Genomic DNA, 25626 nt, shown 5'->3' with positions numbered 1-25626 from the left:
GCTCACAAAAGCTTATGCTCAAATAAATTGGTTAGTCTCTAAGGTGCCACAAGTCCTCCTTTTCTTTTTTCAATCTTTAATGTATTTCTTCTCGCAGCACCCTCATGCCGCAGGGCAGTGCTATTATCCCCATTTTACAGATGGGGAATGGAGGCCCAGAGTTACTAAGGGTATGCTTTTTAACAGTATATTGGAGCCTAAAGACATGAGTCAGCGTCCAGGTGCCTAACTCCAATGTGAGTTAGGGCCAGATTATTAAAGGTATTTAGAAGCCCTTCAGGAGCCTAAGTGACTCACCCCAGGTCACATGGAGTTTGTAGCAGAGCAGGGAACCTGGGTCTCTTAAATCCAACTAGTGCCCTACCCACTGGACCATCCTGCCTCTTAAAGTCAACAGGGAGTCTTTCCTTTGACTTCAGTGCGCTTTGGATCAGGTCCTTAAGCATGTGTTTATTGCAGAGGAGAAGAGACTTGTTTCCTGCCGAAATGTCCTAGATGTCTCTCTTGGGAGAGTAAGTGCTGACTGACACGTACCTGGGAGAGCGAGAGGGAAGCTGCCTCTGTAGCAAAGGCAACAGGTGCTGAGGGAGGTTTGTTCCCAAGGGTATCGGGAGGCCGATGTTGCCTTAGAAAGGAACTGTGAGTGCTGTGCTCATGGAGACCTTCTGCTGAATCCTGGCATTGTCCTGCCTCCCAAGGGGTTGTGAAGACAGGAATGTTAATAGATTGTGAGGCGCTCCGATGGGATGGTAACGGGGAGCATACAAATACCATTAGGTAGATCTAGGCCAGAATTATGCCTCTGCCAGTGGCCGGCTTCAAAGGAAGGTGCAAGAAACCCGACAGTAGGCAGATTTGGGATAATCTGCCCCCTAATCTATAATAGCTAGAGATTGGTCTAAACCATGTAGCATGAGGTCCTTTCCCACACTTTTTTCTTCATATTAACTATGATAACTCTGGCTTTTAACTTTTAAATGTTCAGTCCTTCTTTGAACGTTGCTAAATTCCCGGCCTCTGTGACATAATGTGGCAAGGAGTTCCCCAGTCTAAATACATCTTGTGTGAAAAAAAATTATTTCCTTTGAATGGTTTTTAATGTGTGGCCCTTTGTCACGATTTCCAGCCGGTGAGAAGAGGACCCTAAATGGAATAGCTGCTACTGCACTGTGGCAAAGGTAAAGGCTCTGGCTTTCCTTTGGTTTTCACGAGCCCTGTTTCAGCTGCTCTGAGATCTCTGTGGGAAATGCAGGGGAGGCTTGCAAACGTTGCGAGGAGAATGTCGCAGAGATTGTTGGATAGCCTCAAAGCCTGGTAACTACGCCGTGCCTGGGATCTATGACCAAAACTGGGATCTCTAGACTCAAGCTGCTCTGTCAGTTCAGCTGCATAATGGAAATTCTAACTACTGGGGGAGAGGGCGGCTGTGCGATTTGGGGACAGGTGTGTTTGGGCTGAGCCTGATATCCAGACACCTATCGATTTTAGGGGTTCCTTTAGCTGAATTTGCTGTACAGACCATTAGTCATTTTTTTAAGGCTTGTGTTTGTTTTGTTTCACACCCATCAGCTTTCGGGAGAAGTGTCAGTTGCCCAAAAGGGGCCTGGATTGCTAGGCTTAGCTGCTGGGATCACCTCCTATGTCAGACAAGCTGCCTGAGAACATAGCTTTTCTCTCTGTTCGAGGTAAGAGCAACTTGAATGAGAGTTTCAGCTGGGGTTTATAGCCTTTTCACACCTCCAGTGGTCATTAAAGGAGGAGGCAGTGTGTTGTAGTAGTTACAGCAAGGGATAGTGGGTTAGTAACATCAAAAGTCCGGGGCTCTGTTCCTGATTCTGCCACCAAATGATCCTGGGACAGTCCTTTAACTGCTCTGTGCCTCAGTTTTCCTACGTCATACTATGATAATATGACTGTCCATAGGTTCTCTATGGGCCCTGTCATTATAGCATCTGAATTATACTTGTCCACCTTTGTACTTTGATGTTCTGGGTGGTTAGCTGCCATGGAAGTGTGTAGAGTTATTAGTGTCCTATTACCTTAAACATCCCACAATGGGTGTTGTGAGAGCAGGGGTGTTAACCCCAGTGTCCTGGCTAAATTCTTAAATTAGGTAATTATATTCTGCCTACAGGTATTAAACACTCCTCCTTATATCTTGAACTGGATGCAACATTCTTCCTCTCTTATGGTGTCGCGTAGCATTGTTGTGCTCAGTTTAAAAACTGCTGCATTTCACTTCAGAGGTGGCTGCATATCAGTGGTGCACGTTGTGTTTGAAGCAATATTTTTTAAAGGGCGGCTCTACTCTGACTGTGTAAGAATGGCACGTTCTCATCAGCTCTGTCCCCTCTGTACATTTCAGATTCTTAGTTGCTCACTTTAGTACCCAGCGTTTGGCCCGTACAATTTTTGTTACTGATGATTTTTGCACAAGCCAGAAAAGAAACAGCTTGACTTTCAAATCTCAGGGTGCATGTGCATCTTTTTCCCGGGAGGGAAAAAACGGCCATCATTTGACTGGTACACGGAGCAAATCCACACCAAAAATCACTAAGACTCAGTAAACATGGAACACTATCCAGAGCAGAGACAAACTTGAGATCTGAAGGCTAGAGAGAGGAACAACTGCATTTAAGATAAGAGCTGAAGGAACCCCAAGTCACAGTCAGAGATTATAAACTCTTTGGAGCACGGACCATCTTTTTTTTTTTTTTTTTTTTTTTAAAGTTGAGCACGTGCTTTGCTGAACTGGAGCCTAGTACAGGACTTGACAAACGAATGGTTTTGCAGCTCCCATTGATTTGGTTTCCCACAGGGTCTTTCCCATTAACTGAGCAGTGGTTCATCAGCAAAGGACTTAACTGTAAGGCCAAGGGAAAGGCTCCAGTCCTTCGTTCTTGCTAGGCAAAACTCCCCAGCGACTTCAGTGGGAATTTTGCTTAAGTAAAGACCACAGGATTTGACTCAGATTGTCAGACACATTTGTTTCACAGGTTTCAGAGTAACAGCCATGTTAGTCTGTATTCGCAAAAAGAAAAGGAGTACTTGTGGCACCTTAGAAACTAACCAATTTATTTGAGCATAAGCTTTCGTGAGCTACAGCTCACTTCATCGGATGCACACCGTGGAAACTGCAGCAGACTTTATATATACACAGAGAATATGAAACAATACCTCCTCCCACCCCACTGTCCTGCTGGTAATAGCTTATCTAAAGTGATCATCAGGTTAGGCCATTTCCAGCACAAATCCAGGTTTTCTCACCCTCCACCCCCCCACACAAATTCACTCTCCTGCTGGTGATAGCCCATCCAAAGTGACAACTCTTTACACAATGTGCATGATAATCAAGTTAGGCCATTTCCTGCACAAATCCAGGTTCTCTCACCCCCCTCCAAAAACCCACCCCCATACACACACAAACTCACTCTCCTGCTGGTAATAGCTCATCCAAACTGACCACTCTCCAAGTTTAAATCCAAGTTAAACCAGAACATCGGGGGGGGGGGGTAGGAAAAAACAAGAGGAAATAGGCTACCTTGCATAATGACTTAGCCACTCCCAGTCTCTATTTAAGCCTAAATTAATAGTATCCAATTTGCAAATGAATTCCAATTCAGCAGTTTCTCGCTGGAGTCTGGATTTGAAGTTTTTTTGTTTTAAGATAGCGACCTTCATGTCTGTGATTGCATGACCAGAGAGATTGAAGTGTTCTCCGACTGGTTTATGAATGTTATAATTCTTGAAATCTGATTTGTGTCCATTCATTCTTTTACGTAGAGACTGTCCAGTTTGACCAATGTACATGGCAGAGGGGCATTGCTGGCACACTCACTCATCTCTTAAGATTTGTGACTTTTCGGTCTTCCCTTGATGGGGCTGGGTTAGAAGGTGCAGAAGGGCTATTTGTTTAAGCTTTGCGCCTCTTACACCTTTGCCTTCTGTATAATACCCCTTTATAAGGGCTCTCTGGTGTGCAGAGACCAGTAGCTGCAGAGCGTGCAGATTGTTTAGAAGACACACACGGTGCTCGCTCTTGGAGACTTTACTTTTGTTCTTTCTTGCTTAGTTGTTCCCTTAAATCTGAAATAAAAGCTCTTTCTGGCTGCAATTACCTGTTTGCGCATTGTGTATGGGAAATGGGACAGATGTAATCAACTCTGATATATCAGAGGAAAGAGGAATCTTTATTATTATTTTGTATTACAGCACCATAGCTATGCATAGAACAAACAAAAAAACACAGCTTCTACCCCAGGCTCTTACAATCAGAGAAGAGTAGGGCACATGATCTCATTCCAAAGGCCCCTACAGGGGTCCTTTGCTGGACTCTGAACCCCATCCCAGGGGTTGCACAGATAGTTGGATAAAATGCAGCATGACACAGTGAGAAGGGAGGGAGGCAAGGTGGGGTAGGAACGGGAAGGAGATGTGCACAGGCTGTTAGGTTATCTGGTGTCACAAGTCACGCTGTGTTAATCCCATTTCTTTATCTATATATTATTTATATATGTAAAGCCTGATTTCCAGAGCACCCATGATCTCAGCTGAAGTCAATGGCAGCTGTGGGTTCTGCGCAAGGAAACCGCGTCTTCACGTGGCCCATCACTGTTGAAGGCTTTCAATAAGAAGAGCTGTTGCAGTTGTCCAGGTTTAGATTTTCCAGAATGGCCCTCGTCAGCAGTTACCTAGAGAAAGTAAAGAGAGATGACCCCTTCCTAGCTGTGATAATATTTTGGACCACCATATGGTCAAGAAAATGGCAAACGCCACTTTGATTCCCCCATGTTGGCCCTACCACCACCCATGTTTTATTTCTCACCTGTCCTTCCCAATTCCACTACAAATTTATAAAGGAAGTTTGGGAACCAGATTTCATTCTTCACCTACGCACTTGGGGTGGCTGGGTGGTGTCAGTGGCCTGAGAGATACAGGAGGGCAGGCCCTTCTGGCCTTGAACTCTGTGACTTCATATGCACTTCAGAGTGGGGCGAGGGGCCAACTGGACAGCACAACAGACTGTCCCAGTCCTCATTCCAGGCCTGGTCCAGATCCCATTCAGGCAATGGAAAGACTCCCATTGACTTTGGTGGGCTTTGATCAGCCCCTTGCAGAGCATGGTTCTGCAGCTGCTGTCAGAATGGCCTCCTTGGAAGTTGGATTATTGGTTGTCTTCCTGTACCGAGCAAACATTTCTCCCCGGACATAGATCCCTGTAGCTCTAGTGACTTCAATGGAGTGGTACCGATTTACAGCAGCTGGAAATCCAACCCCTTGTCCGGGAATTCCATGCCCAGCTTTGGGGCTGTGTAAATGATGATGACAGGTTCACCTCCCTGCTTCCGATCCACTATCTTCCAAACTCCAGTAGGACTTGCTTGCCTCTCCATTCGGCCCTTTGCTCCTTCCTTCTCCACTAGCTCATTTAGCTCCTTCCAACCATGCCCTCAGCCCAATTGGGTTTTTAAATGGTAGAACGCCTTACCTCTCTGCTGCTTATGGATCTGGCAATGCAATCAGTGATTTTAACATATTACCGCCAATAACCCTTGTCGCTCAACCCCTATCTCCCACAAGGTCCCGCAAACGCCCTGTGCTTTACAAGCTAATGAGAGAAGAGGCAACATACTCTGGTGGTGCTCAGAAGAAAGCTCTAGTTGGCAACACTCTTCTCGTCGGGTGGAGCTAACTGCTCACCTGGCAGAGACTCAACCCCCCTCAGCAGTATTCTGGCTAAAATCCAATAGCTGGGCTTTCCGAAAGTGACTAGTGAAGTTCCTCAGTATTTGTGTGCTCAGCTTGAGATGCCTAATTCTCAGAAGGTAGGGGCTCAGGAGGCACCAAAAAACTTGTGCATCTGTTATTCCAGAGGCCGGGCCCAGATCCACAAAGGTATTTAGGCACTGAACTACCATTGATTCAATGGGAATCAGGGCCCTCAGCTGTCTCTGAGGATCTGGGCTCAAGTGCCTAATTTAGTGACGAGCCCTTTGAAATTCCACAGTCGATCTCAGCTAGGGGAATCCAATAAACGAAGGCCATCTCTCCAGCACAAGCATACAGCGGCCCATTGTACCGACACAGCTGTGCCGCGGTAAGAGCGCGCGCGTAGCCGCGTTATGTTGACGGGAGAGCGCTCTCCTGTCGATATACAAAACCAGCTCAGCGAGCAGCGGGAGCTATGTCAGCGGGAGAGCATCTCCTGCCAGCATAGCACTGTGCACACAAGCGCTTATGCCAGCAAAACATGTTGCTCACGGGGTGTGGGGTTTTTTCCCCCCCACCCATGAGTGACAAAAGTTTTGCTGACATAAGTACTAGTGTAGACATGGCCTAAATTTCATTGTTTTTCTTTCTGATTTGGGGGGTTTTTTTGGGTGGGGTTACAAAGTGACAATAAAAGGTTAGAAGAAGTTTATAGGAAGACTTAGAACTATTTAACATCTCTGTTGTAAGGTGTTGTTATTCAAGAACCCCTTGTTCGAATCAATTCAAATTTCGCAAAACAAAAGTTCTACTTTGGCACTAGATTTAACCAGTCAATAAGGCAGCTGCTATGACTGTTCTTGTAGCATATATTTGGGGAGGGCAAAATAGGACGTAAAAGAGGAACCCAGTTTCAATTTTAACCCTGGCTTAGCAACTCCCACTGATTGATTTTGCTTGTTAGAACTTATTCGTCTACACACATACAGAGATATATGCAAGCTACATGACTTACCCAAGGTCAAACAGAGAATCAGTGGTTGAACTGGGAACAGAACCCAGGTGTCCTAGCTACTTGTCAACTAAGGGACACTGCAGTCAGATCCTCAGCTGGGGTAAATCAGAATAAGTCTAACTGGAGTCTTTGGCATGATCAGATTTACGCCAGCTGAGAATCAGTTTTTCCGTCAACATAGCTGAACTCAAGGAACAATCCTGGGGAAGACAAGGCAGTGCATAGTTTTAACAGACATGACCTGGTCGAGTTATGGACTCTGTGGCACGCCTTGTCTTCACTCAGCTACTAGCTTGAATGAAGAGCACACCCTTCTTTTCGGATGAAGACAGGGCCTTCGTGGCTAATGCTGTTGTGAAATCCTCATACAAGTCGTTCTCACCTGTCTGTGAGAGAACGTGACATGTTCATGTGAAGTTTGCATGGCACAGGATGCCGTGATGTGATCTCAGCAACTGAGCCCGGGGATCCAGGCATCTCCTGGCTCTTTGGAGCAGGCAGAGCTACCACTAAAAGCCAACAGAGGTGAAACAAACAAATACAATCCTTAAATAACAAGTGGTCAATAAAGGCAAATTCAATTAAGAGGAAACTCAAATATCTGCTCTCCCTTAGTATGCAAAAAGAAAAGGAGTACTTGTGGCACCTTAGAGACTAACACATTTATTTGAGCATAAGCTTTCGTGAGCTACAGCTCACTTCATCGGATGCATGCCGTGGAAAATACAGTGGGGAGATTTTATATACACAGAGAACATGAAACATTGGGTGGTACCATACACACTATAACAAGAATGATCAGATAAGGTGAGCTATTTCCAGCAAGAGAGAAAAAAAACCTTATGTAGTGATAATCAAGGTGGGCCATTTCCAGCAATTGACAAGAACGTGTGAGGAATGGGGGGGGGGGGGGAATAAACATGGGGAAATAGTTTTACTTTATGTAAAAACACATCTACTCCCAGTCTTCATTCAAGCCTAATGTAATGGTGTCCAGTTTGCAAATGAATTCCAATTCAGCAGTCTCTCATTGGAGTCTGTTTTTAAGTTTTTTTGTTGAAATATTACGACTTTTAGGTCTGTAATCGAGTGGCCAGAGAGACTGAAGTGTTCTCCGACTGATTTTTGAATATTATAATTCCTGACATCTGATTTGTGTCCATTTATTCTTTTACGTAGAGACTATCCGGTTTGTCCAATCAGGGGACACCATCATAGGGCCTAATCACATCAGCCACACTATCAGAGGCTCGTTCACCTGCACATCTACCAATGTGATATATGCCATCATGTGCCAGCAATGCCCCTCTGCCATGTGCATTGGCCAAACAATTAACTTAGGCTTGAATAAAGACTGGGAGTGGATGTGCCAGAAGTCCTCCTGTTCTTTTTGTGGATACAGACTAACATGGCTGCTACTCTGAAACCTCTTATTAGTATGGGTCAGTGCCAGGGGCAGAGGGATAGAGCTGCAGACCAGCCACTGACCATGTTCCTCTCGCAAAGACCCCTCTGGGGTTGCTGCTGGGCGTGGCTCCCCGTGCACACCTATAATGCTACATAAGTAATGAGTAATCATCGTATAACCATCTCTGCCCAGAGGGAGAGAGAAAGAAGCCGGACCCTCCGAGATATTGGCTTGAGCCGGCCCATGGGGCAGAAGGGAAGGAGCCGTGTGTCTGATGATGTTTCACACACAACCGGCTCAGCAAGATGCACCAGCAACGGTCACTTTAGTGAATATGGCCTTCGCTCTCTCCCATAGGTGCTGACTTTTATTTTTCTGGGGGGGGGGTGCCCCACAAACCTCTCTACCCTGAGGCTCCGCCCCCTCCCTCAAGGCTCCGCCCTCGTTCTGCCTCTTCCCACATCCCCGCCCCCCCACCTCCTCCCTGAGGCCCTCGCTGCTTGCTGCCCTCCCCCAAGCCGCTCCCTGAGCCACCAAACAGCTATGGCTGGTGGATGCTAAGCACCCACTAATATTTTTTCTGTGGGTGCTCTGGCCCTGAGCACCCACAGAGTTGACACCTATGCTCCCTCCCCTTCCTGATGTTCTCACCGCGTTCCTGATGGGTTTGCAAAGGAGGTACTCCATGTCCTTTCACTTCCTGCAGCATGCCATAGAGATCTCAGTGTAATGTTACTCGGCTAGTGAAAACCAACAGGAGAGAAGAAATACAGATCCTCTACCTTTTTCACAGTGCACAGGTGTCTGCTGCGGTATTTTCTTGTCCGTTCCATTTACTGTCCAGTTCTCCCCTATTGATAATTACAAGAGTTACGTGTTCACAAATAATCACATGAACTTGGGTGATGTGTAATGACCTGGGATTGTGCAAAAGATCCTAGTGATGCTTTGTGAGACAGAGCAAGCTAGGAATTCCTAACTCACATAGACCTCCCAATCTTTGTAACACTTACTGTGCCTCTGTAAGAAGAAAATGGCATCGTGATATCCTTGTAAATAAAACTCGCGTAGCACCTGCAGGGGAAACCACTCAGCGTTATAAAGGAGAGTCATTCGAATTGCAAAAAAAGTGCCACAGTGTTGCCAACTCTTGCCATTTCTTTGTGCATCTCACAATATTTGGTGTTTTTCTTAAAGCACCAGCTACTGGAGTCATGTGGGTTTTTTATTTTATTTATTTATTTTTGGTGAGCATCTCTGACTTCGTTAAGAAAACACTGCTGTGGAGTAAAGCCTGCACATTTGAATTCTACAGGCTGAAACATCAGAAGGCCAAGAGAACCTACCCAGAATTTTTTCCTAAGGCGCATGATTTTTTAGCAATCTCGTGATTTGGGCTGGGGGATGATTTATGATCCTCACATGCTTGGGGTTGGCCATACCGAAATGATCTGTCACTGTGCAGTCCCTGGGGCTACTCACCGGAGGACTGGGTGGGAAAATACTGTAACTAAACCTGCTTAGGTTCTCAGCTGAGAGCAGGAAGGTGCTTCGGAAGACGCTAATGCAGTTGAAATAGGTCGGGCAGTCCCTCGGGCAGATGTCGACCTCTCCTGTGTAAGGGGATACCGTGATCATGGTTTCCGAGTCCGAGCCAGGCTGCATGTTCGTCATACCTCCATCAATGTAGCGCTGAGAAGACATGCGGTTTGAATCAGATAATGGTTCATCTTCGGTGTGTATCACAGCATGCTTATCTCATGTGCACGCCTTAACAAGAGAGCTAAATCCCATTAGGAAGTCCAGATCACAACATAGGCACGTAAAATGGGAACTGTGGGGTGCAAATCACATTGAAGCCCATTTTAAGGCCCTTTTACGCTGTCTTAGTGCAAATGAGAATCAAGGCCTTATGTAGCTAATGCCATTGAATGAAGGGGTGGTCTTGTGGTTAAGGCAGCAGATTGGGAGTAAAGAGATCTAGGGAGTGGATCCTCAGTTCAAGTAAATCAGCACAGGTCCATTGCATTTACTGGAGCTATTCCAATTCACACCAGGTGAACACCCTAGATTCTAGATGCTATTGTGTAGATCTGGGTTCAGGATGGGCCCTTATATGCATACTGCAGACGAATATTAACTTGTGCCAGCTGGGGCACATGGCAGTGCTAATGGCTCAAGCAAACACTTGCAACCTGGAGGGATCCATATGCTCAGAGCTTAACTCAACTCGCTGGTTTCATTTGCACTTTTGCCTCCTCCACAGTTCCCAGCCAACCTGAAACTTGCACCAAAACTCAAGGGGTGTGAAGTCCCATGGACTGAAACTGACAAAAATGCTTCTTGGAATAATAACCCACTAGGACCCTGTCATAAACATACAGCTAAGGTAGCATAAAATCCCTCTTTTACCTGTAAAGGGTTAAGAAGCTCAGATAACCTGGTTGGTACCTGACCAAAAGGATCAATAAGGGGAGAAGATACTTTCAAATCTGTGGGGGAAGGTTTTTGTTTTGTGCTTCTTTGTGTTCTCTCTGGGTCAGTGAGGAACCAGGGCAGGGAAAATACATCTCCTAAAGCCATACCTGAACTAAGCATCTAAGCTTACAAATTGTAAGGAAATGCGTTAGATTATCTTTTGGTTTAGCTTGTGAATTTTCCTTGTGGTAAGAGGGAGGTTTATCCCTGTTTTTTGTAACTTTGAAGTTTTGCCTAGAGGGGAATCCTCTATGTTTTAATCTTATTACTCTGTAAAATTACCTTCCATTCTGATTTTACAGAGGTGTTTCTTTTATTTTTTTCCTTTATAATAAAGTTCTGTTTTTTAAGAATCTGATTGCTTTTTAGTGTCCTAAAAACCTAAGGGTCTGGTCTGTGCTCACCTTGTGTACCTATCTGGTGGGTAGATTATTCTCAAGCCTCCCCAGGAAAGGGGGTGAAGGGGCTTGGGGGAATATTTTGGGGAAACAGGAACTCCAAGTGGTCCTTTTCCTGAATCTTTGTCTAACTCCCTTGGCGGTGGGCAGCAGTACCCATCCAAGGACAGGGAAGGATTTGTGCCTTGGGGAAGTTTTTAACCTAAGCTGGTAGAAATAAGATTAGGGGGTCTTTCATGCAGGTCCCCACATCTGTACCTCAGAGTTCAGAGTGGGGAGGGAACCCTGACAGACCCCAGGCAGCAAGGGCTGCACACCACAGCTGCGTGCCTGAGATCCATGTCAGCCCAGATTCTGGTGAGATCAGAACATTTTCCGCCTGGAGCATTGGCAAAGAGCACTCACCATGCCTTGGAAGGAGGGAGGGTTGAATCCACAATAGACAGGAAGGAAGCAGCTACAGATCACTGCCTGTGGGGAGAGAGGCAGAGGGTTACAGGTGAGTAGAGAGAAATATTTTAGAGGCGCATCATCAGCCAGGAAATAATGTTTCCCTCTGAAAATGCTGCACCTATTGTTACAAGTAACACCTCAGACTGACACGATGGGGCAAGCGTAGAGGGGGAAAAACCTGGTTGTCTTTATTTCAGTGTGTTGATGCTGTGCCGTTGCCAGCAGCTTGTGTACAGACTCTTTGGCTACTCTGCGGTTGGTTAGTTGCACTCCCCAGCTGAGGTAGGGCAACGGACCAGCTGAGGTGGGGGCTATTCTCATCTCTGTCACTGACTTGTTATGGGACCTTGTGCAAGTCACTTCCTCTCCCTGTACTTCACTTTTTCCATCTGTAAACTGGGCACAATGATGCTTTTCTTCCATACGGGGCCAGCTCTTCTACAGTCATTGGCCAACACATTGTCAACACATTGGCCAACACAATGGCCGACGCATTGTCGCAACTGATTCAAATGAGGACTGAATTCCAAGAGCCTATTAAAGGTTTGATTCCCATTGTGCTGCCTGAGGGGAGAATTCCAGAGAAACTGATGGTGAATCCAGCCGGACAGCTCTGTAAATTGGTAGGTCAGAGCAGAACTGGCATTTTCACTCATGGGCACGGACCATGCAACGGGCAGAGTCAAGCACTATGGGTTAATTTGTATGTGGCCACTGTCTCCGTATCCAAATGACCGCTGGATAAATAAGCCAACAAGAGTTAGAGCTGATGGAATATTTTGCTTATAACTTGATGCTCAGCTGGGGGTGGAGCCTCTGTGGAATCGGACCGAGTTGGAATTCTCCCTTCGTAGCCTGCACCTGCAGTTTGAATTAGGCTCAACAAGAGTCCTCTCTCCCTAATAAACTCAGTTGTTGTTTCCCTAGCTCATCATCAGTTTAATGACTTCCCCCTCTTCTAAATACATAGGAAACAAAGCCACCATTACCTGTACAACCTCCTCCTTCGATCTGTACTCTGAAATGATGACGTTCTGTAAGTCCGACACACGCGTGAGGGAAATGCAAAGCTTCCCCGAAGCCAGCTGGTGTGAGTTCTCCGGCAGCATTTGACTCATCCCCTTCTCTATGATCCGAAGCATACGGTGACCTGGACAAAGGGTGAGAATGCTCACTTTCCTGGCTTCTTCCACAGCTTCATGAAAAAATTCTTCTATCAGACCTGGGAGGGAGTAACCGATCACAATCACCAGCGTTTATAGACAGAAAGGAACACATTCTCTCCCATCCCAATGCTATACTATGATGAATGTGGGATGAGAACCTATAGAATAGAATATTCTAAAATCTGTAGACAAGAATGTTGTTACTTGTCTTGTGGTAGTACCTAGAATTCCCTGTCAAAGGTTCCACAGTGCTAGGGGTTGTAGACGCAAGTAATGAAATGGTCCCTGTTCCAATATACTTATTGCCTAAGATTAAGAGAATCAAGGGGAGCTTTGTTGTACGCATATAGAATTTGGCTCATGGTACCTTACAGTTAATTTGATAGCTGGTTAACTTTAGCCTCCATTTAATTGGATCAGAACCCCAGGAACACAAATATTTGTGTTAAGAGAGCCTAAGTATTTACACAGGCTCAATGTGTCTAGTGAGTCAAAATGTGCCAAACAAATAATAGAGAGTCCCATCTGTGAAAAGAAAAGGAGTACTTGTGGCACCTTAGAGACTAACAAATTTATCTGAGCATAAGCTTTCATGAGCTTACAGCTCACTTAGAATCATAGAATGTCAGGGTTGGAAGGGACCTCAGGGGGTCATCTAGTCCAACCCCTTGCTCAAAAGCAGGACCAATCCCCAATTAAATTATCCCAGCCAGGGCTTTGTCAAGCCTGACCTTAAAAACTTCTAAGGAAGGAGATTCTACCACCTCCCTAGGCAACGCATTCCAGTGTTTCACCACCCTCCTAGTGAAAAAGTTTTACCTAATATCCAACCTAAACCTCCCCCACTGCAACTTGAGACCATTACTCCTTGTCCTGTCCTCTTCTACCACTGAGAATAGTCTAGAACCATCCTCTCTGGAACCACCTCTCAGGTAGTTGAAAGCAGCTATCAAATCCCCCCTCATTCTTCTCTTCTGCAGACTAAACAATCCCAGTTCCCTCAGCCTCTCCTCATAAGTCATGTGTTCCAGACCCCTAATCATTTTTGTTGCCCTTCGCTGGACTGTTTCCAACTTATCCACATCCTTCTTGTAGTGTGGGGCCCAAAACTGGACACAGTACTCCAGATGAGGCCTCACCAATGTCGAATAGAGGGGGACGATCACGTCCCTCGATTTGCTCGCTATGCCCCTACGTATACATCCCAAAATGCCATTGGCCTTCTTGGCAACAAGGGCACACTGCTGACTCATATCCAGCTTCTCGTCCACTGTCACCCCAGGTCCTTTTCCGCAGAGCTGCTGCCTAGCCATTCGGTCCCTAGTCTGTAGCTGTGCATTGGGTTCTTCCGTCCTAACTTCATCGGATGCATTCAGTGAAGTGAGCTGTAGCTCACGAAAGCTCATGCTCAAATAAATTGGTTAGTCTCTAAGGTGCCACAAGTCCTCCTTTTCTTTTTGTGAATACAGACTAACATGGCTACTACTCTGAAACCCATCTGTGAAGCCATCCCTAATGATGTGCTAAGCAATATCCATTATTATTATTTTATTTATTATCAAGGACCTGATCAGATTATCGGCGAGCACCCTAAATAAGGCATTTGCAATCCAATCTGGCCCACAATCTGGGCTGTAAGCATTTTATTTAGGGTGTAGCCCAGGGAGCAGGTTCACAGTCTGTGACCTTGTAATAGTCACAATTAATAATCCCCGACGGATGTTACTTTACACGCCATTGGTAATATCTTCAGGGCTGATGCTCTCCATTATATGTTAGGCACATCTGGATTCATTGTAGCCTATGGTGATGTATAAATAATTAGCAATATAAAGTGATCTCAACCAGCACTGGGTTCTGTGTAAAAACTGTTTCCAAGAAGAATCTCAAAGCATATCTTCTCCACGATTGCAAAAGAAAGAGCTGTGAATCTGGGCTTCCCCAGTGAGTCCTGCAGGGGAGTTGGGCGGAGCGGTGTAATAAATATCAGGAGTCAGAGAGAAAACAAAAATCAAACAATCTGTCAGGGGGTAAGAAACTTTTCTCCCCAGCAGTTGCTATTTAGCTGACAGTTGCATTTTCACAAGAAAGCATTAAGGCCATAAGGACATAAGAACGGCCATACTGGGTCAGACCAAAGGTCCATCTAGCCCAGTACCCTTTCTTCTGACAGTGGCCAATGCCAGGTGTCCCAGAGGGGATGAAAAGAACAGGTGATCATCAAGTGATCCATCCCTTGTGGCCTATTCCCAGCTTCTGGCAAACAGGGGCTAGGGACACCATCCCCGCCCATCCTGGCTAATAGCCATTGATGGACCTGTCCTCCATGAACTTATCTAGTTCTTTTTTGAACCCTGTTATAGTCTTGGCCTTCACAGCATCCTCTGGCAAGGAGTTCCACAGGTTGACTGTGTGTTGTGTGAAGAAACACTTCCTTTTGTTTGTTTTAAACCTGCTGCCTATTAATTTCATTTGGTGACCCCTAGTTCTTGTGTTATGAGAAGGAGTAAATAACACTTCCTTATTTACTTTCTCCACACCTGTCATGATTTTGTAGAACTCTATCATAACCCCCCTTAGCCATCTCTTTTCCAAGCTGAAAAGTCCCAGTCTTACTAATCTTTCCTCATATGGCAGCCGTTCCATACCCCTAATCATTTTTGTTGCCCTTTTCTGAACCTTTACCAATTCCAATAGATCTTTTTGCGATGGGGCAACCACATCTGATTCAAAGCACTCTGAAGTGAATGGAAAGACTTCAGAGGGCTTTAGCTCAATCGTAAATTGGCAGCAATCTCAATGTTGTAGATTTCACCTCAGGAGCAGAATCTAAATATTGCATCATAGACGATGACTTTTGTAACTGAAGACGCTTGCACATGTTGTTACTAGATTGTACCTAACACTCCCCAGTGTGTTTCACCCACACACAACATCACAAGACAAGTCCCTGGATTTGGTCCAACCTTACATCTCACCAACCAAACTTCCTTTCAAAACCACGTTGGCTTGCATAAGGGCAAGCCCCCCTCACACTCATCTCTAAAAGAAAGGAATTGATGAGTTAAGAGAAACATCTTCCCCCTATTGTATCCCAACAACATGCAGAGCACGCAGACTCAGCGCCACCCCCAGACACAGAGAGACGCTCCGTTCCCTTGTCCATCCGCCTTGTGCTGCAATGCCAGGACCTTATCTCTGACTCCTCAGCAACATTAGCAGGTTGGCATAGGTGCACTGGGGAAGTATGTTCGTGGCCCATTGGCAGGGAGACCTGGTCTGATGAGCTCCAGGATACTTGTCAAACCATTTCTGCGGGGAGGAAAAGGAAGTAAGATCCCTGGGCTAAAAGAGGTATGCATGAGGGATGCAGAAATATGCCTGTTATGGCCCACACAATCCTCATTTATCTCTCTACCGTCTTCGTACACATTGTTCCTTGATCCAGACCCCCTCCAGTCTTCTATTTAGGGCTCCTGTCCCCCATTGCCTCTGTCAGAGTTCAGGGCAACTGCATTTGCATTCCCCTCCTTGGTCCACCAACGGCACCCTCTCTGTGCTCCCAGCAACTCAGCCATCATCTCTTGTGGGTAGAGACTTGTGTCTCTCTCCCTCTTGACCAGAGTTTTTCCAAGCTGCACAGTTCCCTGCCCTGTGATATCCCCAGCAAGCCAGACTGCCTAAACAGCCCAATGTGCTTTGCTGTCTCTTTGACAGTTAGGAACAGCTGTAACTGGCAGCAGTGAAAAGTGACCACACAGCCCTTTGTAAGCAAGCACATTTATTCTTAACATGAAAGCATTCCAGAGGAAACCTATTAAAACAATAAAAGAACCTACGCTCATGCTAACAACGTTACCAGAGATCACCCCTCATTCCAGTGAGTGCTCTGGTAGGAGTCAGTCCTTCAAACCACACCAGGGGTTTTTCCAGTGGTTACAAGTTCATAACAACCTTAGCTCGAACTAGCACTCCCGTAAATAGTTCAATCTTTCCTTTATACAGCTTGGTCCTTTGATACTGAGACTCCAGGAGCTGCTGATCATCAGAAAATGATCCCCTCCTCAAAGTGCATGCTGGGTTTTTGCATATCCGGAAGTGGGGAATTTGCATTCACCCCCATCTAGAGATACCCCAGGAAAACGACTTGACCCTCTTTGCCCACAAAGTCCACTCTTGCCTAGTACATTGTTCAGTATCGTACTTTGAAGTCCATAACACTTCCCAATGTTCACATCCCATCTCCTCTCTGGAGGTAGGTGACATGGCCCACACAAGCCATTCGTTTAATACAACGGACCCCAAACATACTGAAACTTAATTCAATAAGGTCTCCCACGGATACTGGAGGAAATTCCATATCTGTCACAGCCTCCACTCTCGGTGGCTGCCCCCGCCCCCTTCTCCCCCGATCAGGACACTGCTGGCAGAAACCAGATGTTTGTGGCAAAATGCCAGAGGTTTCTAGGTGTAACTCTCTGGAATTATGCCAAAGAGCAAGAGAAATAAAGACATAGGGAGCTTGACCAGAATAAGGTATTCCATAAGAGCCCTAAGTGTGGGCCAGGGAGAGCCAGAGAATGACTCAGTACCTGGTGGGTAGCACATTCACCTGGGAGACCCACATTCCAGCCCCTACTCCACTGAATAGTTAAGTGTTTAGACAAAGCATAACCACTCCCTCAGGAGAGCACTCTGCCCCAGAACACACAACAGCTCAGTCATTAGGGCATCCACCTCGGAGGCCTGTGTTCAAGTCAGGCTCCAGGTCAGGCAGAGTGGGGATTTGAACCTGGGTCTTCCACAGCCCGCTAAGTGCTCTAACCGCTGGGCGGGAGTGGGAGGCAACACCACCACCACCACTCATGCTCTCAGGGTGTCTCTGAGCATGCCTACCAGATTGGGTCCCACAGGCAAAACAGACAGCGAAACACCTCATCTGGGACTCCCGTTGGGGCTTAGATGTGAGTTCAGCACCGAGCTGCTCAGTCATGTCAGGGCTGAGGGGGCTGTGTGCGTGCCCAGCTGCAGACACTTAGGGGCCAGAGGTCTTTGGGTGGCAGCTGAACGGCGGTTGTGTGAATGCCCATGATGCCTAAATTTTGGACTGAGGCACGTTCATCCCTCTTGTGAGTAGCCCTAAGTCACTTGCCCAAGGACGTACAGGAATCTGTGACAGAACAGGGAATTAAATCAGCTTTCTTCAGCCCAAAGATAGTGTCCTAACCACTGGACTAGCCTTCCTCTCATATATACAAGTCGCTACCCCCAGGCATGCCAGCAGGACCCAATAACACTCTTCAAATATGCTAAGGGCTGTTATAAAGAGGACCAGGATCGATTGTTCTCCATGTCCTCAAGGTAGGATAAGAAGTAATGGGCTTCATCTGCAGCATCAGAGATTTAGGTTAGATGTGAGGGAAAACTTTCTAACCATAAAGGAAGTTATGCTCTGGGACAAGCTTCCCAGGGAGGTTGTGGAATCCCCGTCGGTGGTGGTTTTTAAGAACAGGTTGGACAAACCCCTGTCAGGGCTGGTCTAGGTTTCCTTGGTCCTGCCTCAGTGCAGGGGGACGGACTAGATCCGTGTTTCTCAATCTTTTTGATACCAGGGACCATCTTCCTGCCTTCCTAAACGGTGACAGGGAGATCTCAGGGATTGGCACTGGTCCATGGAAGGAAACACCGGAGTAGATGACCTCTTGAGGTCCTTTCCCGCCTTCCATTTCTCTGATTCTCTGCCCATTGAAATACCCCCTAGAAGAAGCCATGTTTAAAAACACGCATACGGAAGAAAGTAAATCGACACCTTCCTTACCAACGTCAACATCGCACGCCACTGCTGCAGCTACGACTGACCCACACGATGTTCCGTAGACCTTGGATGCGGATCTCATTGTTTCAGGTGCCAATTCCCATAAAGCCTGCACCACTCCTACCTGGTAGTTTATAAGAAACCCACTCCCTGAAAAAGAGAGAGAGATTGGGCTTTCGGGCCCCTTTGGATCTTCTTCAGCCATTGGCAGCCACGCTGGGAGCTCAAACCTGCAGTTTGCAAAAGAGCTTGTGGGGTGCCGAGCTTCTAGTCCGTGACAGAATGGCCTGCCCTTTGCTGACAAGCAGTGAGCACTGAGGTGTAGGCAGGGTTGGGTGGGGTCAGAAGACGCTTGGTGTTTTTATCTGATGCTATTCATCAACTCAGAGCAGTGGGATTGCTCCGTAGCACTTAGCACTCGGTAATTATGCCGGTTGCTTTCTTCATTGGTAATCACAGAGTACAAGAGCCACACGAAACCTTATGAAAACGAAACATTTGCATTGGTTGTGCAAACATTAATGACCCCGGTAAGAAACTTCAAATGCATTTCCACCGAACCAGCACGGTTTCCTTATCCACTACAAGGGCATTATATACGTTAGACAGATGACTAGGGAGGAGTATAAAAATATTGCTTGAGTTTGCAGGGGTGTAATCAGGAAGGCCAAATCACAACTGGAGTTGCAGCTAGCAAGGGATGTGAAGGGTAACAAGAAGGGTTTCTTCAAGTATGTTAGCAACAAGAAAGTGGTCAGGGAAAGGGTGGGACCCTTAATGAATGGGGGACGCAACCTAGTGACAGAGGATGTGGAAAAAGCTGAAGTACTCAATGCTTTTTTTGCCTCTGTCTTCACAGACAAGGTCAGCTCCCAGACTGCTGCACTGGGCAGCACAGTATGGGGAGGAGTTGAGCAGCCCTCAGTGGTGAAAGAACAGGTTAAGGACTATTTAGAAAAGCTGGATATGCACAATTCCATGGGTCCAGACCTAATGCATCTGAGGGTGCTGAGGGAGTTGGCTGATGTGACTGCAGAGCCATTGGCCATTATCTTTGAAAACTCATGGTGATCAGAAAAGGAGTACTTGTGGCACCTTAGAGACAAATTTATCTGAGCATAAGCTTTCATGAGCTACAGCTCACTTCATCGGATGCATCCGATGAAGTGAGCTGTGGCTCACGAAAGCTCATGCTCAAATAAATTGGTTAGTCTCTAAGGTGCCACAAGTACTCCTTTTCTTTTTGCGAATACAGGCTAACATGGCTGTTACTCTGAAACCTGTCATTATGGTGATCAGAGGAGATCCCAGACGATTGGGAAAAGGTAGATACAGTGCCCTTCTTTAGAAAAGGGAAGAAGGAGACTCCGGGGAACTACAGACCAGTCAGCCTCACCTCAGTCCCCAGAAAAATCATGGAGCAGGTCCTCAAGGAATCCATTTTGAAGAAGCTTGGAGGAGAAGAAGGTGATCAGAAACAGTCAGCATTGATTCATCAAGGGCAAGTCATGCCTGACCAACCTGATTGCCTTCTATGAGGCGATAACTGGCTCTGTGGATATGGGGAAAGCGGTGGACGTGATATACCTTGACTTTAGCAAAGCTTTTGATGTGGTCTCCCACAGTATTCTTGCCAGCAAGTTAAAGAAGTTTGGGCTGGATGAATGGACTATAAGGTGGATAGAAAGTGGGCTAGATTGTCGGGCTCAATGAGTAGTGATCAACCGCTCAATGTCTAGTTGGTAGTCAATATCAAGCAGAGTGCCTCAGGGGTCGGTCCCAGGGCCATTTTTTTTCAACATCTTCATTAATTATCTGGATGGTGGGATAGATTGCACCCTCAGCAAGTTCGTGGATGACACTAAGCTGGGGGGAGAGGTAGATATGCTGGAGGGTAGGGATAGGGTCCAGAGTGACCAAGGCAAATTGGAGGATTGGGCCAAAAGAATCTGATGAGGTTCAACAAGGACAAGTGCAGAGTTCGGCACTTAGGACGGAAGAATCCCATGCACTGCTACAGGCTGGGGACTGACTGGCTAAGCAGCAGTTCTGCAGAAAAGGACTTGCGGATTACAGTGGACTAGAAGCTGGATATGAATCAGCAGTGTGCCCTTGTTGCCAAGAAGGCTAACGGCATATCAGGTTGTGTTCATAGGAGCATTGCCAGCTGATCGAGGGAAGTGATTATTCTCCTCTATTTGGCACTGGTGAAGCCACATCTGGAGTACTGCATCCAGTTTTGGGCCCCCCACTACAGAAAAGATGTGGACCAATTGGAGAGAGTCCAGCGGAGGACAACGAAAAAGATTAGGGGACTGGTGCGCATGACTTATGAGGAGAGACTGAGGGAACTGAGCTTATTTAATCTGCAGAAGAGAAGAGTAAGGGGGGATTTGATAGCTGCTTTCAACTACCCGAAGGGGGGTTCCAAAGGGGATGGAGCTCGGCTGTTCTCAGTGGTGGCAGACGACAGAACAAGGAGCCATGGTCTCAAGCTGCAGTGCGGGAGGTCTAGGTTGGATATTAGGAAACACTAGTTCACTAGGAGGGTGGTGAAACACTGGAATGGGTTACCTAGGGAGGTGGTGGAATCTCCTTCCTTAGAGGTTTTTAAGGCCCGGCTTGACAAAGCCCTGGCTGGAATGATTTAGTTGGAGTTGGTCCTGCTTTGAGCAGGGGGTTGGACCAGATGACCTCCTGAGGTCCCTTCCAACCCTAATCTTCTGTGGTGCTATGATTATTCTTAAGAAACAGCAATTAAAATTTCTGTACCAGTAAATTCCACTGTCAGCTGATTAAATAGGTCAAGAGACAGAATTGCCTAATACAGGGGTTCTCAAACTTAATTGCTCCGCAGCCCGCCTCCGACAACAAAAATTACTACATGACCCCGGGGGCGGGACCAAACCTAAGGCTGCCTGAGCCCCGCTGCCGCAGGTGGTGTGGGAAAGCCCAAGGACTTCAGCCCCAGGCTGGGGTCCTGTAACTTGAGCCCCACCACCCAGGGCTGAAGCCTTTGGCCTTTGGCTTTGGCTTCAGCCCCAGCCCTGGGCGGTGGGGCTCAGGCTTTGGGCCCGGGCCCAGGCACGTCTAACTCCAGCCTTGGCAACCACATTAAAATGGGGTCCCGACCCACAGTTTGAGAACTGCTGGCCTATTAGATAGAAAGCATGATGGTCTGGGCAGGCCTGGTTTCTATTCCTAGCATTGCTGGTGACCTGGAGCAAGTCACATCAATGCTCTGTGCCTCAGTTTCCCCACCATAAAATGGGAATAATGGCCCTTCTCTCCTTTGGCTTCACCAGTGCCAAATAGAGGAGAATAATGGCCCTTCTCTCCTTTGCACTCTATGGATTGAAAGATATATGTATCTGTATATGAGCTTTCCCACTGAAATATATCCCTTGAAAGAAAATGTTTCAATATTGAAAAGCAAGTTGGAAAAAAAATTCAATTTTTAAAACAATCAGTGGGTCAGAGTTAAGGTGATTGTGTTGCAGTGAAATGCATTTCTTTGTACTTATGAGAATTATGTGTTTATTGTGTGTTTGATCCTGCCCTTTTGAAGACTATGGGAGCTTTTCCACTGACTTAACAAAAGCAGGAACAGACCTAGTGCACTGTAACCATTGGGTTAAGTGCATTATAAAAACACAGTAAAAGACATTCCCTGCCCCAGGGAGCTTAGGGCCAGATTTTTAAAGGTATTTAGCCACCTAAGATGCAGATCAGCACCTAGTGGGAGTTAGGTGCCTAGGGAGGTTTGAAAATTCAACTAGGTGCCTATTTACCTCTAAGGCACCTTAAATACCTTTAACAATCTGGCCCTTCTGTGCTAAACAGACAGGAGGTAGGAGGGGAAACTGAGGCATAGAGGGGGTGAAATGACTTGCCCGAGATCACCCAGAAGGTCCGTGGCAGAGGTGGGAATAGACCCCAGGCTGGCAGCCATTCATAGAGCAGCCCTGGAGTGTGGCAAAGCAGCGATTCAGCTCCTTAAACCAGGGTTTCCCCAGCTTTCACTGGTGGAACCTCCTGGTCGGTGGATTGGCCCCTCCAACTACACCCCTTGTGTCTCATTGCTCCATGGCCTGGCATAGTTGCTACCCTACCTATTTTCTCTCGCGCGCATGTTTTCTGCCTCTGTTCCCTTTCCTTTCCTTTCTCCTCTGTGTTCCTTTGCATGCCGGTAGACCAGATGCTGCCCAGCATGCAGAGGGAAGTGTCTGCCCATGAGTGGCTCTCCCTGCACTGCATTCCTGGGGCTGACCAGGGTGCCATGTGAGCAGAGAAAAGAAACTTGGACTGGTGAGCCCTGGACAGGAGCATCAGGGTCCACTGCAGGAGCAGGGAAGGCAGATACACGGGGATTGGGCACATCCTGTGTGGAGCAGCATTCTCCTCTCTCAGGGTGCCTCTCCTGTGCCTTGCTCTCTCCCTGGACTAGTCTGTCACCTACCCCACCCCTGGTTGGGAAATACTAGTCTATGTTGCTGAAGGCCCAGGGTGCCTATTGAGCAGGGCGTAGCTAGTTCCAGCAGGACTGAACAAAGAGGACTCATGAAGGCAACTCCCTCTTTAACACAGGCTCAGAAGGTTTCCTTTCCAGGTCAACTCAATAGCTAAGCAGGAACACGATTCCTCTGGTTTCACCGCTGAGCCAAGTCTATCACTTCTGAGGTCCCATTCCAGACAGTTTTAACAGAACCTATGTGCCTCAGTTTCCCTATCTGTGTAAAGGGGGGATAATGACAAGGGGCACCTTTGTAAAGGGCTTTGAGCTGTATGGATGAAAAGAGCTAGGCATTATTAATTTGAGATCTATGGCTGAAAAGAGCTAGGCATTATTAACTTGGGTGAAAGCCCCATCCTTTGGGATAATGAAGCCAGACAGCACACAGCCATAGAAAGGTAGGTGTGAGAAGCAGCCCTACGCACTCTGAGCACCACAGTAACCTCCCCAACTGGACGATTTCCTGCAGACAGAGGGTGCCATAACCACAGGCTGAATCTCCCCCTTCTGTGTGATTTCATTGTTTATATTAAGTACTTCATGAAGCTGGACTCCCCTGATCGTTATTCGAGGACGGCAGGGACACATAAAAGGTCAGAGAAGCCTGTCGGGTTACTGCTCCCAATCCCTCCCCACACAAGCCCATCATGCTCCTGAGCAGGTCAGAGCACAGTCCCCCTGTAAAGCAGGTCAGGGACCGTCCTACGCGCTTCCCACTGCTGGGCCATGGCAGAGCCATACGGCCAGGGAAGCTCAGGTATGTGCCAAACCCGTCCTCCTCCTGGGGGAGGCTGGCTTAGGCCCCCCTCCATCACTCTCCCATCCCCTCAGGGATCGGGTGGGAGAGATGCAGCAAGAAGTTGGGGCTCTGCAGAATGGCCCAAGGGAATGGGGGACTTATAGGGAGGGGGAGTAGGTGCCTCACTGTCCTTTCTCCCAGTTGCCCGGTGCTGCAAATGCATACCCCTGTGAGTAATTTTACATGCATGCCTAGACCCATATGTCATCTAGAGCATGGCTCACCTGAGTAATTTACTCAAGTGCACGCATGTTTCCAGGACTGGATCCCAAATAAAACTAACCTGTAACCTAAGGACCTGCTCCTGCCCCCATGGACATTAATGGCTAAAACTCCCTTCTAAATTCAATTAGAACAGGACTGGCTTTACAATCAAATCTAAATTATAGTCCAGCTGTCGGTGCAGTGCCGCAAGCCACTGAGCAGGGGAAGGCCACTTGACCAATGAAATTTGTCATGTATAAGCTATTCCTCCGGAGAGTAATGATGAATTGTTTATAGCGTTCCATTTCCCCTTCAGAAAGCTGATGTTGTCACCCTTCTGTGTAAATTAAACTGACCTGAGGGCTTGGCTACACTTGCGAGTTGCAGCACAATAAAGGAGCCCTGGGCGCACTAGCTCAGTCCCTGTCCACACTGGCAAGGCGCGTAGAGCGCTCTGACCCCGCGGCTACAGCGCTGCTGGTACTCCACCTCGGCCAGCGGAATAACGTTTGCTGCACCCCCGCTGGAGTCCCGCAGCGCCAGTGTGGACGAGGTGTTGCTTTACTGCACTCTGATCAGCCTCCGGAAATGTCCCATCATCCCCTTAAGTCAAGTGGCCACTCTTGTCATTGTTTGGAATCGGCTGTAGGAATGCGGATATGCCCTTTGAAAGCTCCGTTTCTGACAGCCGGCTGCTTATCTGCTCCGAGACAAAGCAACCATTAGTGTGGAATGCTGTGTGTGAGAGAGAGAGGCGAGGGGGGGGGTGAGGGGTCTGCTGCTGTCTGAACTTACAAGACAGCATGCTGACATGCTCTTAGCTCCCAAAAACCCACTCTCTCTCCCCCCACATACACACAACACACTCCCTGTCACACTCCACCCCACCTGTTATACTATACAAAGCAGAGAGAAGGCAAATATGCCATATTTATTGAAAATACAACAGTTAGCATATGCTTTTCAGTCACACAACATACACACAAACACACACATACAAGTCCTACAGATGGTCTTTATAATTACCAGTCTGTTGTAGCTTAAGTCAATCTAATGGCCAGTTAGATTGAGCACAAGTGAGGAGCTAGCTCCGAGGCTTTGCAGGACTGAACCCAGAGTTTCATGGCAAAACACCCCAGCTTTATACTTGTAAATTACCATTTGAGTCCATGCATTTTGCAATGTCATCCTGCAATCATTAGTCTTTAAGTGGTGGTAATCTTGGGGTTTTCCGCTGTTATCATTTGATGGTTACTGTCGGGCTTCCCATCGTTATCTCCTATTTGTTGTCTTGCCTTCGGGGGTGCGTGCCTCACCTCCGAGGTCGTCAATGCTGCTAACATGTTTAGCCTCGGATACAATGGATATTTTCTGATTGTCTCCTGGTGTTTCCAAGTCTCTCACTTTTTCTTGACCGTCTGGACATTTGTGATGGCTTTCACACCTCATCTTTTCCTGATGCATGCATTCCTCATTTACACAAACAGTCTCTCACAGAAACCTTCAAAGGTATGGAGAATACATTGTAAATCAAGTCTTGCTAAATCTTATAACTAAAACAATTCACATTGGGACGTCAGACCCTCAACATTTCTCTAATCTATTTATCATAGACACAATACCAAATCCTGTCTTTTACTAACTAAACTTTATAACAGGTCCTAATTG

At 47.0% G+C, this 25626-nt stretch overlaps 1 protein-coding gene across 1 annotated transcript; it reads right to left on the bottom strand.

Annotated features, from left to right (window-relative positions):
* Positions 1-7005: 7005 nt before the first annotated feature.
* LOC144278315 (omega-hydroxyceramide transacylase-like) lies at positions 7006-18647 on the bottom strand. Its single transcript, XM_077839580.1, has 5 exons — positions 18446-18647; positions 12451-12683; positions 11414-11479; positions 9615-9824; positions 7006-7110 (listed from the first exon to the last, which is right to left on the bottom strand). The coding sequence occupies exons 1-5, from the start codon at positions 18645-18647 to the stop codon at positions 7006-7008; spliced, it is 816 nt and encodes a 271-aa protein (XP_077695706.1).
* Positions 18648-25626: the final 6979 nt, after the last annotated feature.

The sequence above is a fragment of the Eretmochelys imbricata genome, chromosome 21 (assembly GCF_965152235.1).
Source record: "Eretmochelys imbricata isolate rEreImb1 chromosome 21, rEreImb1.hap1, whole genome shotgun sequence".
Classification (NCBI taxonomy): domain Eukaryota; kingdom Metazoa; phylum Chordata; order Testudines; family Cheloniidae; genus Eretmochelys; species Eretmochelys imbricata.
This window is presented reverse-complemented; position numbering and strand designations above follow the sequence as displayed.